The 15,745-nt window shown below is 45.1% G+C and overlaps 1 protein-coding gene and 1 pseudogene across 50 annotated transcripts in view; one reads left to right on the top strand and one right to left on the bottom strand.

Moving 5' to 3' along the window:
• Positions 1 to 15,745, top strand: part of TRRAP (transformation/transcription domain associated protein) — a 131,897-nt gene that overhangs the window by 101,363 nt on the left and 14,789 nt on the right. For 42 of the 50 annotated variants that reach the window (XM_078357328.1, XM_078357324.1, XM_078357313.1 and 39 more), the window contains 7 exons: positions 182 to 447; positions 1,006 to 1,106; positions 4,739 to 4,940; positions 6,368 to 6,532; positions 8,318 to 8,408; positions 9,737 to 9,936; positions 10,821 to 11,082. In XM_078357328.1, the coding sequence (XP_078213454.1) occupies positions 182 to 447; positions 1,006 to 1,106; positions 4,739 to 4,940; positions 6,368 to 6,532; positions 8,318 to 8,408; positions 9,737 to 9,936; positions 10,821 to 11,082 (1,287 nt within the window). The remainder of the gene's footprint in view (positions 1 to 181; positions 448 to 1,005; positions 1,107 to 4,738; positions 4,941 to 6,367; positions 6,533 to 8,317; positions 8,409 to 9,736; positions 9,937 to 10,820; positions 11,083 to 15,745) is intronic. The other 8 variants (XM_078357335.1, XM_078357331.1, XM_078357302.1 and 5 more) reach the window with 1 other exon arrangement.
• On the bottom strand, positions 14,887 to 15,729 carry LOC144576454 (E3 ubiquitin-protein ligase RNF14 pseudogene; annotated as a pseudogene).

Here is a 15,745-nt window from a genome sequence, read left to right as displayed (position 1 = left end):
TCAAGAATTAGCACCTTTTAGAAGTTGCTTATGTCATAAAATACAAAGTAATGAGTTTATCACAGAGGTCCCCATTTTCATAAGCCATGTGTGTGTGTGTTTCATTTTTTATTTAAGCCTTGTTGTGGAGCGCTTTGAAAGAGGATTGGTGTGGGCTGATGATCCTTTCTTTGCCCTCTAGCGATTGTAACTGCCTATGAGAATAGCTCTCAGCATGATCCAAGTTCAAATAATGCTATGCTTGGGGTTCATGCGTCAGCTTCAGCAATCATCCAGTATGGAAAGATCGCCCGGAAACAAGGACTGGTCAATGTGGCTCTGGATATATTAAGTCGGATTCATACTATTCCAACTGTTCCTATTGTGGATTGCTTCCAGAAGATTCGACAGCAAGTTAAATGCTACCTCCAGCTGGCGGGCGTCATGGGCAAAAACGAGTGCATGCAGGTGCGGACAGGACGCTTGTCCCCACTCGACCTTGGGGTCTGGGAGGACGAGTCCACGTCGGGGCTCCTGGTTCAGATAATAGGGAAGGCGAATTCGAACTTCCTACAAATACAGCCGCAGTAAGGGGGAAACAGTCCTTCCAGAACACGAAAGGGAAAGGAAGCTATTTGACTATGAATTACAGTCTCTTATGGTCTCTGTCCTACCGTATACTTAATGTATATAAGGAAAGAAAAAAATTACACACTACAGAATTATGAGGATCTAAGATAGATTTTTTACTATGTCCAGAGGAATATTAATAAGATCAGTAAAACCAACTAGATCTATAAAGCTTTGGAGCAAATAAGACCCCTAAGTATTTAGGATTAACTTTAGCATTAGTGGTTCAGTTTAAATTCTGAACATCCATCAATAAATATTCATGTAGGCAAATCTGTTGTCATCTTACACTCATCAGTGACTCATAGGACTTAATACCTAGATTAGTATTTTTATGAAGTTTTCATATTCTTGTTCAAAAATTTCAAGAACTTTTTTTCTACTCTTTTTGAACAGGGCCTTGAAGTTATTGAATCTACAAACTTAAAATACTTCACAAAAGAGATGACAGCCGAATTTTATGCACTGAAGGGAATGTTCTTGGCTCAGATCAATAAGTATGTATGATATTAAAAGAGGATAATAGAAAAAATGCATCAGATTATGTAGATATTTATAACCTGAAGTCAGTGTGAAGCTCAAGCTAGAAATTGCTGTGATTTAGTGACAGTCATTAGATACGATTTTTTAGGTATTGCACCTCTGCAAAGACAGTAACTTGCAACAAATTGATAAGCCTGTTTGATGTGTAGTATTTTGAAATCTTTTCTAAAATGAGCTGCTTGATCACAGAACTGCTGATAACATGGATTCATTCCCCACCATTTACAGAGCTGATTCCTTTTGTGGAGATGATTCTTTCTTTAAGACCAGGTGTCAGTAAAGGATGGCCTGGGGGCCACATCCAGCCATTGCCTGTTTTTGTCAGTGAATGGTACTAGAACACATCCCTACCCACCAATGTTGCCTGTGACTGCTTTCGCCCTACTTGCAGAGTTGAGGAGTTGTGATAGGAATTGTATGGCCCGCAAAGCCTAAACCATTGGCTGTCTGGCCCATCACAGAAAAGGTTGCCAAGCCCTGGTCTTGAAAAGTAAACAGAGGAGATTATGTAAATAGCTTGCAAATGAGGTAGACTCACAAGATGCTGCCTGTTAACCTTGTTTGTGTAGGCTCTAGCGCCTGCCTTTCACATCTTCAGTAGACAGGACTTGAGTGTTTGGCTTATTTTTAAATTGGGAAGCAGTTTTATCTTTTTTTGTAATGTTTTAAATTCATGTGACAGGCACAACCATTTGAAAGTGTACAATTTAGTGGGTTTTAGTATATTTACAGTGTTATACAGCCATCACCAGTAGCTAATTCTAGAATTTTTCCAACATCCCCAAAGTAAACCTCATATTTATTAGCACTCTCCTTTGTCCCCTCCCCCTTTCTCTTGACAACCACTAATCTGCTTTCTGCCTCTGGATTTGCTTATTCTGAACATTCATATGAATAGAAGCATACATTATGTGGCCTTCTGTGACTGTCTTCTTTCACTTAGCAGGATGTTTTCATCCATGTGCTATCATGTGTCAGTACCCCATTCCTTTTCATGGCTGAATAATATTCCATTGGCTATCCATACATTTTATTTATCCATTCAGCAGTTGATGGACATGTGGGTTCTTTCTACTTTTTAGCTACGTGAGTAATGCTGGTATAAACACTGAATATGTGGCTTCGTGTGAACATGTTTGAGTTCTCTTGGGTATTTACCTGGGGGCAGAATTGCTGGGGCATATGTTACTTCTCTGTTTATCTTTTAGAGACATTGTCAGTCTTCCACAGTTGGCTGTACCATTTTGCATTCCCACCAGCATTGTTCTAGGTTTCTAATTTCTCCGCATCCTCACCAGCACATTTATCTGGTTATAGCCATCCTAATGACTATAACATATATTTCGCTGTGGTTTTGAATTGCATTTTCCTAATGGCTGATGATGCTGAGCTTCCTTTCTTGGTTTTTATTGTTAGTTTGTAATTCTTTGTATGTCTGGATAAAAGTTTCTTTCAGTTGTATGATTTCCAGGTATTTTCTCACATTCTATGGGCTTTTTCACTTTTTTGATAGTGTTCTTTAATATATAAGTTTTTCATTTTGATGAATTCTACATTATGTATTTTTTTCTTTTGTTGCTCATACTTTTCACATCTCATAAGAAATCATGCCCTAATTCAGGATCAGAAGCATTATGTTTTCTTCTAAGTGTTTTATAGATTGAGCTCTTATGTTTAGATCTCTGATCCATTTTGAGTAATTTTTGTATGTGGTATGAGGTAGGAGTCCATATTTATTATACTCCATTTAGATATCCTGTTGTTCCAGCACCATTTTCTGAAAAGTTTAATCTGTCTCCATTGAATGGAGATAGTGGTCTTGACACTCATCAAAAATCAGTTGAGACAAGGCCCAGTGGCTCACACCTGTAATCCTAGCACTTTGGGAAGCTGAGGTGGGAGCATCAGTGGAGCCCAGGAATTTGAGACCAGCCTGGACAGTCTAGTGGAGACCCTCGTTTCCAAAAAATAAAAATCAGTTGACCATTTTTTGTGGGCTTATTTCTAGACTCTCACTTCTATTTTATCAATCTACTATGTAGAGTCCCTTATATTTCCATATGAGTTTTAAGTTATTTTCATGTGTTTCTGCCAAAATGGTTGGAATTGAATCTGCATTGAATCTGTAGATCAGTTTGGGAGGTATTTTGCCATCGTAAGCAAGTTTTCCAGTTTGTGAACACAAGATGTCCTTCCATAACTGTAGGTCTTCTTTAGTTTCATTCAACAATGTTTTATAGTTTTTAGTGTACAAGGCTTGCAGTTACATTAAATGTATTCCTCAATATTATTATGTGAATGGAGCTGTTTTCTCTGTTTTCACACTGTCCATTGCTAACACTTGGAAATACCACAGTTTTGCATATCAGTCTTAGATTTCTCAAGCTTGCTGAGTTCATTTGCTCTAGTAGCTTTTCGGTGGTGGTTCTTTTCTGTGTATAAGATCATATCACCCGCAGGTAGAGATGAACTTACATCTTCTGTTCCAGTAAGGGTGCCTTTTATTTCTTTTTCTTCCCGATTGCCCTGACTAGAACCTCAAGTACAGTGATGAATTAAAGAGATGAGATCTTTGTCATTTTCTCTATCCTGGGGAAAGCCAGTCTTTCAGCACTGAGTATGATGTTAGCTGTGGGTGTTTTGTAGATGCCTTTTAGAAGCTTGAGGAACTTCCCTTCTGTTCTGTTTTCTGGGTATTTTTGTCGTGGAAGGATGTTGGATTTTTTTCAAATGTTTTTTTCTGTATCCCCTGAAATGGTTTTTTTTCTTCATTCATTCTTTGAATGTGGTGTATCACATCGATTGGTTTTCTTTGTATTGTTCTTTTGTTTTCCATGTTGAACCACTGTTACTACTGGGATAAATCCCACTTGGTCATGTTGGATAATCCTTTTAATCTGCTGCTGGAGTTGGGTTGCTCGTCTCTGTTGAGGATGTTTGCGTCTGTATCATAAAGCACATGGGTCTGAAGTTTCCTTGCTATGTCTTGTACATTGCTGATGTAACAGTGAAGTGGTGTAACTGCCATGGAAACAGTTTGATGGTTCCACAAAAAGTAAGCTTAACGTTACCATGTGACCAGCATTTCACTCCCTGGTGTACACCCAGAAGCGTTGATACAAACACAGACCTATTCGGGAATGTTTGTAGCAGGACTGTTTGCAATAACCAAGATGTGGAAACAACACAAATGAACAGAAAAACAAAATGTTTATGTTGTTATGTGCCATGGAATATGATTCAGTTATTAAAGAGAATGAAGTGCTGACACAGGCTTCAACATGGATAAACCTCGAAAACACTGTGCTAGGTGAAAGCAGCCAGATTCAAAAGGTCACATGATGTACGATTCAGTTTGCATGAAATGTGCAGAACAGGTCAATCCCCAGAGACAGAAGGCAGACTGCAGGTTCACAGGGGCTGGAGGCGGGAGGGGTTCAGAGCGACTGCTTTTGCGGCAGATTGTGCCACATTGTGAATGAATCAAATGTCCTGCAGTGTGCATTTTTTAATGGTTAGTTTCAGGTTATGTGAAGTTTGCTTCAATTGAAAAAGGTACACGTTTTGGTTTTCCATCTTCTCACAGGTCCGAGGAGGCAAACAAAGCCTTCTCTGCAGCTGTGCAGATGCACGACGTGCTGGTGAAAGCCTGGGCCATGTGGGGTGACTACCTGGAGAACATATTCGTGAAGGAGCGGCAGCTGCACCTCGGCGTGTCTGCCATCACCTGCTACCTGCACGCGTGCCGACATCAGAACGAGAGCAAATCAAGGAAATACTTAGCCAAGGTGAGACCAAAAGAACAGGCTTTGACCAGAGGCCATCGATTGGTTTGGACCAAATTTTAGCTACAATTTACTCATCCATGTTGAGTGTGAGGCATGATTTCATGCCTTGAGTCTTAAGTCATCACTCTTTGAAGCATCTTTCACAGTTCCATTTTAAAGCTGAGAAGACTGAGACTTGGACATTCTTAGTGCCCCAGAACGTCCAAGTGGCAAAGCCTTGCTGGGAGCTCAAGTATAGCACTGCCTGTGAGAGCTCACACCCAGCAGTGGGCTGAGGAGGGGATCTGGAACTAGGACTTCCCTCCTGGATGCCTTCCCCTGCAGGGCTGCCATTTGTACAGCCACAGAGCCTATGTGCTGGGTGGTTGCAGGTTTTCTTTCTGTACGGTGCCCCTGGCATTCCTGAGCTCAGGGTGGGTGTCCCCACCTGCTCACTGAAGGAAGCGCACTTGACATTCAGGTTCCTCTTTCATGTTGGTTCCTGTCTTCCCCAAAGGAGCAGACAAATAAAATCCAGAATTATGTCCAGCAGGAAACCTAAGAGTAAATTGTTCCCTTTCTTCTGTTGTCCATTACAGGTTTGGATATTTTAGAATTCCTCAATTTAAGTAAAAATCAGGAATGTGCACCAGCACATGGCAGTTAAAGCTGACTACAGAGACAGCTACACACACACTGCCTCAGTGCCTGGCTCCAGGTTGCTTATACCCAGCTGTAATTGTTTCAGTTGTCCATGGACACCTGGCTGTCAGCGTGTGGCCTACCTGATGCCAGGGTGATGAGTACCTGAGATTTTTAGCAAAAGTTCATTTTGTTTGGATGAGATCATGAGTGTGAGCTAGTAGGCGGGCAGCCTCCAGGCATCTGCCCGTTGCTGTCTTGTGGTCACTGGTCACTGCTAGCCAGTAGATTAGATCAGTGAGTAATCATCACTAAAACTAAATCAAGAGGCTAGGAATGGTGGCTCACACCTGTAATCTGAGCACTTTGGGAGGCCGAGTTGGGTGGGTCACTTGATGTCAACCCTGTCTCTATTAAAATATAAAAATTAGCCGGGCATGTTGGTGTGCACCTGTAATCCCAGCTACTGCAGAGGCTGAGGCAGGAGAATCGCTTGAACCTGGGAGGTGGAGGTTGCAGTGAGCCAAAATCTCACCACTGCCCTCCAGCCTGGGCAACAAAGCGAGACTATCTCAAAAAAAAAAAAAAGAAAAGAAAAAACTAAAGAGAAAATCTCTGTTTAAATTTTAGGTTAAATATGCTGTAAGATTTATGTTACGTTTAGCAATAACGTTGGCCCTCTAAGGCTATTTTGTTACACGGCCAGTGAAGCTGCTCTATACGGTGTTGTCATGTTGGGGAAAAATTTGCTTGCTTGAGGACTTCAGAATTGTCATTCAGCTCTAGAATTTCTCCTCCTGTCTCAGGTGCTGTGGCTTTTGAGTTTTGATGACGACAAAAACACTTTGGCAGATGCTGTTGACAAGTACTGCATTGGCGTGCCACCCATCCAGTGGCTGGCCTGGATTCCACAGCTGCTCACCTGCCTGGTCGGCTCAGAGGGAAAGCTGCTCTTGAACCTCATTAGCCAGGTGGGAAGAGCAGGGTGGTCTTGTTCACAGGCACAAAACATTGTATCTTCGTCTGTCATTCTTTTTTTTCCCAGAAAGTAAATTTGAATGCTCAAAGCATTAAAAATAAGCTAAAGAGATGGGAAAACATAATCATCTAGATATTACTTAATATAAAGCATAATTAAAAGTTATTAGATCAGAGTTGAAATAGCTAATACGGCAGTTTAGTGTTAAAATCGTTCTTAAACATTTTCCCATAAATAATGCAAGTAAAATAAACTTCTATTAAAATGTACAATTGGGCCGGGCGCGGTGGCTCAAGCCTGTAATCCCAGCACTTTGGGAGGCTGAGGCGGGTGGATCACGAGGTCAAGAGATCGAGACCATTCTGGTCAACATGGTGAAACCCCGTCTCTAATAAAAATACAAAAAATTTGCTGGGCATGGTGGTGCACGCCTGTAATCCCAGGGAGGCTGAGGCAGGAGAATTGCCTGAACCCAGGAGGCAGAGGTTGCAGTGAGCCGAGATTGCGCCATTGCACTCCAGCCTGGGTAACAGCAGCAAAACTCCGTCTCAAAAAAAAAAAAAAAATGTACAGTTGCCGGTTGGTACCCTGAGAATGACAGTGAATTCTGTATCTGATTGGTAGTTTTCCTCTGATTTTTTTGTCATGTGCTGGGTGTTCTTTGGAGCTGCCCGTAAACTAAAACGTGCATGTGATTGTGGCTGTTGCCCTTTTTTCAGTTGAGCTGTATTATCAGGTACCAACGGTTCTTGAGGGCACTAGGGCAGAGCTGGGGAAGTAGACAGGCCAGGGCCTCTGGAAAGGCTCTCATAACCATCTCTTGAGAATGGTTCCAGGATGTCCCTCACCTCTGTAAAGATCCAGGTATAGCGGAAGGACCAGAAATGGTGCAGATGTGGCTACAGCGAGGTTTGGAACACAGCGGCTTTGTGGTTGCTTTTGTAAAATCACAAAGTGCTGCAGGAGTCCATAAAGGTCTTTAGGAAGGAGCTGTGCCCGAGTGCTCCGCCCACTCATTCCTCCAGCCCTTTCCTGTGCGCAGCGCCTGCGCGGTGCGGGCCCTGAATGATGTCCTGGTTTTCCTTGAGGAGGCAGCTGTGTGTTTGCCCCGGCATTCTGTGTAGCGTTTATCCTTAGGATGCAGATCCCACCTACTCGGTCCTGTCACTTGCGGAACTTCTCAGGTTACAGGAGCAGCCGCCTGGGCCTGTCACAGCCCAGATGTTATTCCTTTCTTATTTCACGGGCACATTCTGAGGGATCCAAGTGACATGGTACTGTCCTGTCAGCCACAGCACTCCAGTTCAATAAAACTGGAGTTTCTTAACTGAATATCCCTGCATCTCCTCCCAGCTGCAGTAATGCAGAATAAAGTTATTTAATAATGGAATTAGTTCAAAGTCCACAGTGAATTGTGCCTGGCAGAAAGATTAACTGGTATTTGTATGTTTTTTATTTGCCCCTTTGAGATCTGGGGACACATGCACTTTGCCTTCCTCCGATTTACTGCCTGGAAGGAAAGCATGTTTCCCTGTCACTCACAGTTGCTCAGTAGAGTTGATGAGATGCATGTGTTGATGTGGTTTGGCTCTTTTAAAGTGAATTAAGTATTTTGCTGCTGTTGAACCTGGCCTTGTGCATCAGATTCGTGCTGCAGTATTTGCTTCCTTGGTCCAAAGGCAGATCAGTTTCTCACTTGATATTGGTTATTTTCAGTACAAATTATCCAGAGCTCATTGGAGAGCAGCGCTGTTTATGACATCTTGTCTCTGAGCAGGTTGGACGCGTGTATCCCCAAGCGGTCTACTTTCCCATCCGGACCCTATACCTGACCCTGAAAATAGAACAGCGGGAACGCTACAAGAGCGGTACGTCTCGGGTGGGGCCCGCAGGCCAGGCTGGGAAAGGCTCGTTCCGGGGGGTGCCCCACATCCAGACAGACCACCGAGGCCACCCCCTGCCCTGCAGCTCCCTCCTAGCTGTGGTCAGTCTCTCCTCAGTGGACAGCATAGGGCAGGAAGCAAAGCCTGATCTGAGTCAAGTCTCTCCTTTGCCAGGACGTAAAAGGCATTCATTTATGCAAGTGATTTGATCCAGAGGTAGAAAAAAATATGTGAAATTCTCAGCTTCAGAAAATTGTAACGTTCACCTTCCTCCTTAGTAGTAAGTGCATCCTGATATGCACCATAGATGCCAGGTCTTGTGTGTGTGTGTGTGTGTGTGTGTGTGTGTGTGTGTGTGTGTGTGTGTGTGTGTGTGGTGAGTATCTTCAGCTGTGAAAAGAATCAGCATTGAAGTCAGTCTTACCAGATGTTGGTGAAATTTCACTCACAGTGTCAGACTTTTAATCTCTATTGAATAGCCCTCATATGCAAAGAAACAACTGATTTGGTGGTTTCCGTTACCCACTAAGCACGGTACTTTAAATAATGAGAGGACTGTTGACTGTCCTTGTTTTCAAGGCTGAGTCTCCCAAGGGCGGTGGACCGTGCTTGGTTGGTGAGAGGCGGTGGATGGGGGCTGCATGGCACATTTCAGCTCTGCCTTCTGGGGAGTCAGTCTCCCTAGGTGGCTTCATGTCTTGGTCATTTGAAAATTAAGGTTTTTTAGTTTTAAGACGAAGTGTAGAGAGGTAAATTCAGAAAAAAAAGGGGGCATTAAGGGTTCTGCAGTGTATCTCACAGGGAACATGACTGTATTTTTCAAAAGCAGTACTGGTTTGGTTTTCCAAACCTATTTCCTATTAAGTGCTTTTAGGTTCTCTGAGTTTATAGTAGCAAGGAACGTGTAACATACTGTGAGATATTTTTCCAAACATTTATGTGTAGGATGATCAGACATAACAGAAAGGTTAAAAAGAGTGCTCAGGGAACGCTTGTATACCCTCACCTGGACTCACCAGGTGACACAAGTGTGTTGTCACACCCACTTCCTCCTGAAACACATACATGGGTTTAATTAATGGAACGGATTGAAGTTGTGTTGTAGACAGTTGTGCTGTCCGTCCCCACGTCCCTTGACGCACCTGCGCCTAGAACCAGGGCCTTCTCCTACATAGTCCCTGGGGAAGCGGTCTTGTGAGGATTCACACACCAGCAGGAACCAGCGCTCCTTTGGCCCATGGGTCCTGCAGCGCTCCGAGCCCTGGCGTCTGTCGGTTTTGCGCTGACACTGGCGTTGTGTGTGTTGCTCTCAGATTCTGGACAGCAGCAGCCAAGTTCAGTGGGTAACCAGTCCCATTCTGCATCAGATCCAGGGCCCATAAGAGCAACAGCACCCATGTGGCGCTGCAGCCGAATCATGCACATGCAGCGAGAGCTCCACCCCACCCTTCTGTCTTCCCTGGAAGGCATCGTCGATCAGATGGTCTGGTTCAGAGAAAATTGGCATGAAGAGGTATTTGGCTCTGATCTTGCACATGCTGGCTCCTTGTAGAGGGGACGTGTTGTTCTTTATGTTTCTGTGGCTCTCTTACCTTGAGGTTTGGCTGCCTGGTCCTTTTATATATTTGTTGTCGAACTTAACCATGGACCAGGCAAAGAGCTATCTCTGTGCATTAGTACAGCCTTAAAGATTCGAAGCAGAAGACACACGAGAGGGTGGAATTGAGGAAGCCACTTCTTGCTGTTAAAATGCTGGCCGTGCTCACTTCTCTGTGCTCAGTGACCTGAGTGCCACTGATAACCAGGTGGAGTAGGAGCAGAGGCGTGAGTAACAGGGTTATAATTTCCAGACATGGGAAACTGTAGTTATGTGGGGTTATTTGATAATAATAGTAGTCAGACCGCTTCCTTAATATTACGCTGGCTTAAGCTGATGACAAAATAGTCCACGCCTCACTGCCCAAATACTTACCTGGTTGAGCCCGGTAAGCGCAGGCCACTTCCACGCAGGCCAGCTCCGTACTGCTGTGGAAGTCTCGTGTGTGCACACAGACACGCAGTGAGAATGGTATGGCTACCTGAAAATACGGGGATTTTGTGGCTAATCGCAGATGGGTGTATGATCCAAAAATGTGGGGCTTTTCTGTGTTTGTTTTTTTTTTAATGTTCAAGGCCCTTAGGACTCCCCAAAGGCAAAAGCGCCTGCTCCCACATGGCACATAGGCGTCCCGTCTCTTGCACACGCTGATTTCACGCCTGCTGTGTGCGGGTCCTGGGGGTGGTGGGTGGTGCAGAGATGACCCGGGCTGGGAGGGCCACACTTAACAGGTGCTTTTGGCTGCTGGTCCTGGAGTAGAGGGCTCTGTTTATCAGTTGTCTCTGGCTCTCTTCTACCAGGTTCTCAGGCAGCTCCAGCAGGGCCTGGCGAAATGTTACTCCGTGGCGTTTGAGAAAAGCGGTGCAGTGTCTGATGCTAAAATCACCCCCCACACTCTCAATTTTGTCAAGAAGTTGGTGAGCACGTTTGGGGTCGGCCTGGAGAACGTGTCCAACGTCTCAACCATGTTCTCCAGCGCAGCCTCTGAATCTCTGGCCAGGCGGGCGCAGGCCACTGCACAAGACCCTGTCTTTCAGAAGCTGAAAGGCCAGTTCACGACGGGTGAGTCTGGATTTCCCTTCCCTGTCCATAGGGAGAGTTCTGCATGCTGATTTCCTCGTCTTCAGCGTCAAAGCTGATTGTATCATTGGTTTTCTGACTGCACTGGGCACACTGGTTATACTCTGTTTACAACGCAGACTTCAGAGCACATAGCTGAGACCACACGTTTTTCTCCCTAGTGAGGGGTCCAGGTGTGGAGCAGAAGCTGCCAGGATCCAAAATGGGATAGAAAATGCATGGTTTCAGGTCAGGCCACACTGCCCTCTTGCCTTCCTGAGACCCTTCCTTCACTTGCTTTTGGTGGGAAACAGTGTAGGGTGCGATGGTGGGAGACAGTGTTAGTGTGAACCAGGAGAAGTTGGAGTCCCGGTGAGCTGGTAGGAGATGGGATCCAGTAAGCCAGTGGGAGACAGCGCTGGGTGGGGTGGTGGGAGACAGTGTTAGTGAGCCAGTAGGAGACAGTGTCTGGTAGGCTGCTGAGAGACAGTGTCCGGTGGGCCCATGGGAGACGTGTCCCAGTGAGCCGGTGGGAGTCGGGTCTGGTGGGCCCGTGGGAGACGCGTCCCGGTGAGCCGGTGGGAGACGGGTCCGGATGAGCCGGTGGGAGACGGGTCCGGATGAGCCGGTGGGAGACGGGTCCGGTGGGCCCGTGGGAGACGGGTCCCGGTGAGCTGGTGGGAGACGCGTTCTGGTGAGCCGGTGGAGACACGTCCCGGTGAGCCAGTAGGAGACAGGTCCGGTTGAGCCAGTAGGAGACGGGTCCGGTGGGCCCATGGGAGATGCGTCCCGGTGAGCCGGTGGGAGACGGGTCCGGTGGGCCCATGGGAGACGCGTCCTGGTGAGCTGGTGGGAGACAGGTCCAGATGAGCCGGTGGGAGACGGGTCCCGTGGGCCCATGGGAGACGCGTCCCAGTGAGCCGGTGGGAGACTGGGCCCATGGGAGACGCGTCCCAGTGAGCCGGTGGGAGACGGGTCCCAGTAAGCCGGTAGGAGACGAGTCTGGGTGAGCCTGTAGGATTTACGGGGATAGGGCCCACAGTGACAAGCTAAGTGCAAGCTCACTATGGATTTGGACATCATGGTAGGGAGATGCATTTTCAGTGTTTGTCTGTAGTTCAGGTTAATGCGTTTTCCTAGACCCACAGGAGCTTAGCTCTTGGCTTTACCTCTTATGTTGTGACGTGAGGGAAAGGAGTCTAATTTCCTTCAGCCCAGGTTTCTTCCTTTGTCAAAGAGGGATTGTCACCCCTGTTCCATCATATGCACATCCCATCCATCCATCCCATCCACTCACCTGCATCCCATCATTCCCATGTCCCATCTACTTACCCTTGTCCCATCTTACACACCCACATCCCATTTATTCACACGTGTCCCATCATATGCACCCGTGTCCCATCTATACACCCCCATTCCATCTAACCCCATCCCATCCATAAACCCCCATCCAGTCATACACCCCATCCACTCACCTGCGTCCCATCATCCTCATGTCCCATCTATACACCTGTGTCCCATCTACTTACCTCATCTCATTATACATGCCCACATCCCATTTACACACATGTCCCAGCGTACCCACCCGCGTCTCATCTACGCACCTGCATCTCATCATATACACCCGTGCCCACCGCTCTGTGCAGAGGCACAGCAGCTTCTTGTGCTGTCTGGACCACATTGCTTCTTACTCGTCACTCAGCCTCCGTCCCACTGACCTGAAGGCACCCTAGCAGGGAGTGTGTGGCAGGCTCTCCTGCCAGCTCTCACTGAGAGTTCCTGGTGCCAGGATATGACTTAAGCTGCCTGAGTAGCTTCCCCAGCCTTTCACCTCTGGAGTATCAGCACATGAGTGATTGTCGTGTGAAAACGAGATTTGTCTGGCACAGTTTCCCAGAAGTGAAAGAAACATTGAATCATTCACATTTACAAGCTTAATTACTGTTTTTTTTAAATAGTAGAACAGACATTTTAATTTTCATTTCTTCAACTTATTCTTTAAATTAACTTCAGTTTTTATATAAAACGTCCCGAATGGCAGTCCATGAAACTATCTGGTTTAAACAAAATATGGGCCCTAAAACCTGAGCTCAGTCACTAGCCCAGGTAAAAGAAAGAGATGCTGTTCTGTGACCTTTTTCCTCTTAAGAATGTATGCCAAACAGTTTAAAAATATGCTAGTTGCCTTGATAACAGAACACAAAGCAGCAACTCTGTTCTAATTGTAAGATAAGTTTAAATTTGATTTTTATTTTTAAGATGAAGCATTCTCTTTGACAACCCAGAAACAGAGTCCTTGCTGACTCTTTGGACACACACCTAAAACAGTTAAAAGTGATGCCTCAGTTTTCAGTAACAAAGTAGGAAAAAAAGAATATGTTCTTGCTGATTGTGGTGGCTCACGCCTATAATCCCAGCACTTTCGGAGACTGAGATGGGCGGGACACTTGAGCTCAAGAGTTCAAGACCAGCCTGGCCAACATGTTGAAACCCAGTCTCTCCTAAAAATACAAAAATTAGCTGGGTTTGGTGACACACGCCTGTCATCCCAGCTATTCAGGAGGCTGAAGTGGGAGGATTGCTTGAACCTGGGAGGCAGAGGTTGCAGTGAGCCAAGATCCCACCACTGCACTCTAGCCTGGTGACAAGAGTGAGACTGTCTCGAAAAAGATGTTCTCAAGCTGCAGTTCAGTTTTTCTGTCCTCTTCTCCAAAAAATCTTATTTTACTACCAAGCCACTCACCAAACTATAAGGAAAGACCATTTTTCAAAAAAAAAAAAAAAACGCAGAAAAAGAAACAGGTACTATCACCCAAAAGACTGCTGTTGCAAAAAAAAAAAAAAAAAAAAAGAGTGGGAAGCCAAATTCCCATAGCTTGTTAGAGAAGATCTTTAGAAAGAATGCAGAAAGTTTAGAGTAGAACCATTGTGGTAAAGACAGATTCAGAGTGCAGATAATTCAGCTCGGAAATACATTAGGCTTTCTCCTAGTCCATCAGAGGAAATAAAAACGTGTTGCTGGAATTAATATTAAAATTGTCCCTACACACAGAAGGTAAAAAGAGAGAACATGGAACAAAAATAGCAAAGACAAGTCCCCTTGAATCTAGGCTCTACTGCCCAGGAAAGTTGACTAGAACTTAGATTCTTCCTGAACCAGTATCACTAGATTCTAGGTTTGCCTGAAACCAGTGGACCACATATTCCGTAATAAATATCAAGTGACCCACAGTGTTTGTGGTGTTAAAAATTTTCTTTAATTATTATAAGTAGAAACTTACTCTTCTGAAAAGCAGTAGGTCAAAATGACACTGGACCCATCCAGTCAGTTACAGAGTAAAGGGCTCCCTCCAAAGAGGACTGACTTGGCTGAAACCTAGGCTGGAAGGAATCCAAGTAACAGGGAGTAAATGAGATCAGGCTCTCAGCATCATTTCCGTAAGGCTTTTCTACCCACCCCAGTTGTAATGAGTAGTACCAAGGGAGCTCCAACAGAATGTCTTAGAGGGATGCTTCCCAGAGACAAAAAGGGGGTGCTAAGTTTAACTCTTGACCCTTCTTCTCCTTACTTAAAACTTGGAGAAGAAAATAAATCTAATTTTTAACTTTTCAGAGCTTTGGGCACATTATAATATTTAATATTCTATAGTTTCATTTTCTGAACCTTTGGCTTATTTTTTTCTCAACTTACATTTAAAAAATTTTCTTCATTATTTATATGGAAAAAAGAAAAAAAATGTATGACCACACCTTCATGAGTAGTACCACATGAAAATATAAGCCTTGTTCTTCCATATCTTCTACACAGGAAGAGTGAATGAATAGTACCGTAAATATCCTGCAAGGTTACTTTGTGTACTTGACAAAAGATAAGGGAAAACCAGTCCACTTCCATATCTTGAGCAGAGTTAACTAGTCTTCAATCTCATCTTCCCAAATATCTCCATTCACATCCAAGCATGAAGCAGCTGGTTACAACACAGTGAAGCAGGGTTGGTGAAATGTTTGTAAGGGTTTACTAGAAAGAGAACCCATGCCAACCCAACAGAAATACTACATACAGCCAGCACATGGCATCCTGTTACATCCATCTAACTTCTCTGTGGGAGTTCCACAGCATGGCACCTCTTTGAGTTCTCTTCTAGCCAATCCTCACTTTCCATCTCTTCCAGTACGTTCTGAGTCACCCTCTTACCTTACCTGTTTCAGAAATCTTGTATTGGCCTCATCGGCTTTCAGGTATTCATTTTGTAAGTCTGTTAATTCCTCTGTGGTCACCTTACATGGAGAGGCCCCATGGTAGGGCAGTCTGCACAAGGTACCAAAGGCAAAATTGCAGCTGGAGCAGATGCCCATGGTACAGCCAGGCCCCTGCATCACAGGCAGCTGGCCACACAGGCGGGGGCATTACACTACATCTGCCACCAGGTCCAAGGTGGACAGGAGGAGGAGGCAGCAGCCATGACAGGCAGGTAACTCTGCTTCCACTGGTTCTTTGACCTGACCAGGAGTGGCCGCCGAAGGGCACTTCAGTTCGGGGCAGTTGATGCGTTGAACCTGGCCATGTCTGATCTTCCCTTTTTTTTTTTTTTTTTGAGACAGAGTCTTGGCTATGTTGCTCAGGCTAGAGTACAGTGGCTCAATCTTGGCTCACTACAGCCTCCAC

The sequence above is a fragment of the Callithrix jacchus genome, chromosome 2 (genome assembly GCF_049354715.1).
Source record: "Callithrix jacchus isolate 240 chromosome 2, calJac240_pri, whole genome shotgun sequence".
In the NCBI taxonomy this organism is placed as follows: domain Eukaryota; kingdom Metazoa; phylum Chordata; class Mammalia; order Primates; family Cebidae; genus Callithrix; species Callithrix jacchus.
Note: the sequence above shows the minus strand (reverse complement) of the source record. Positions and strands in the feature narration are given on the sequence as shown.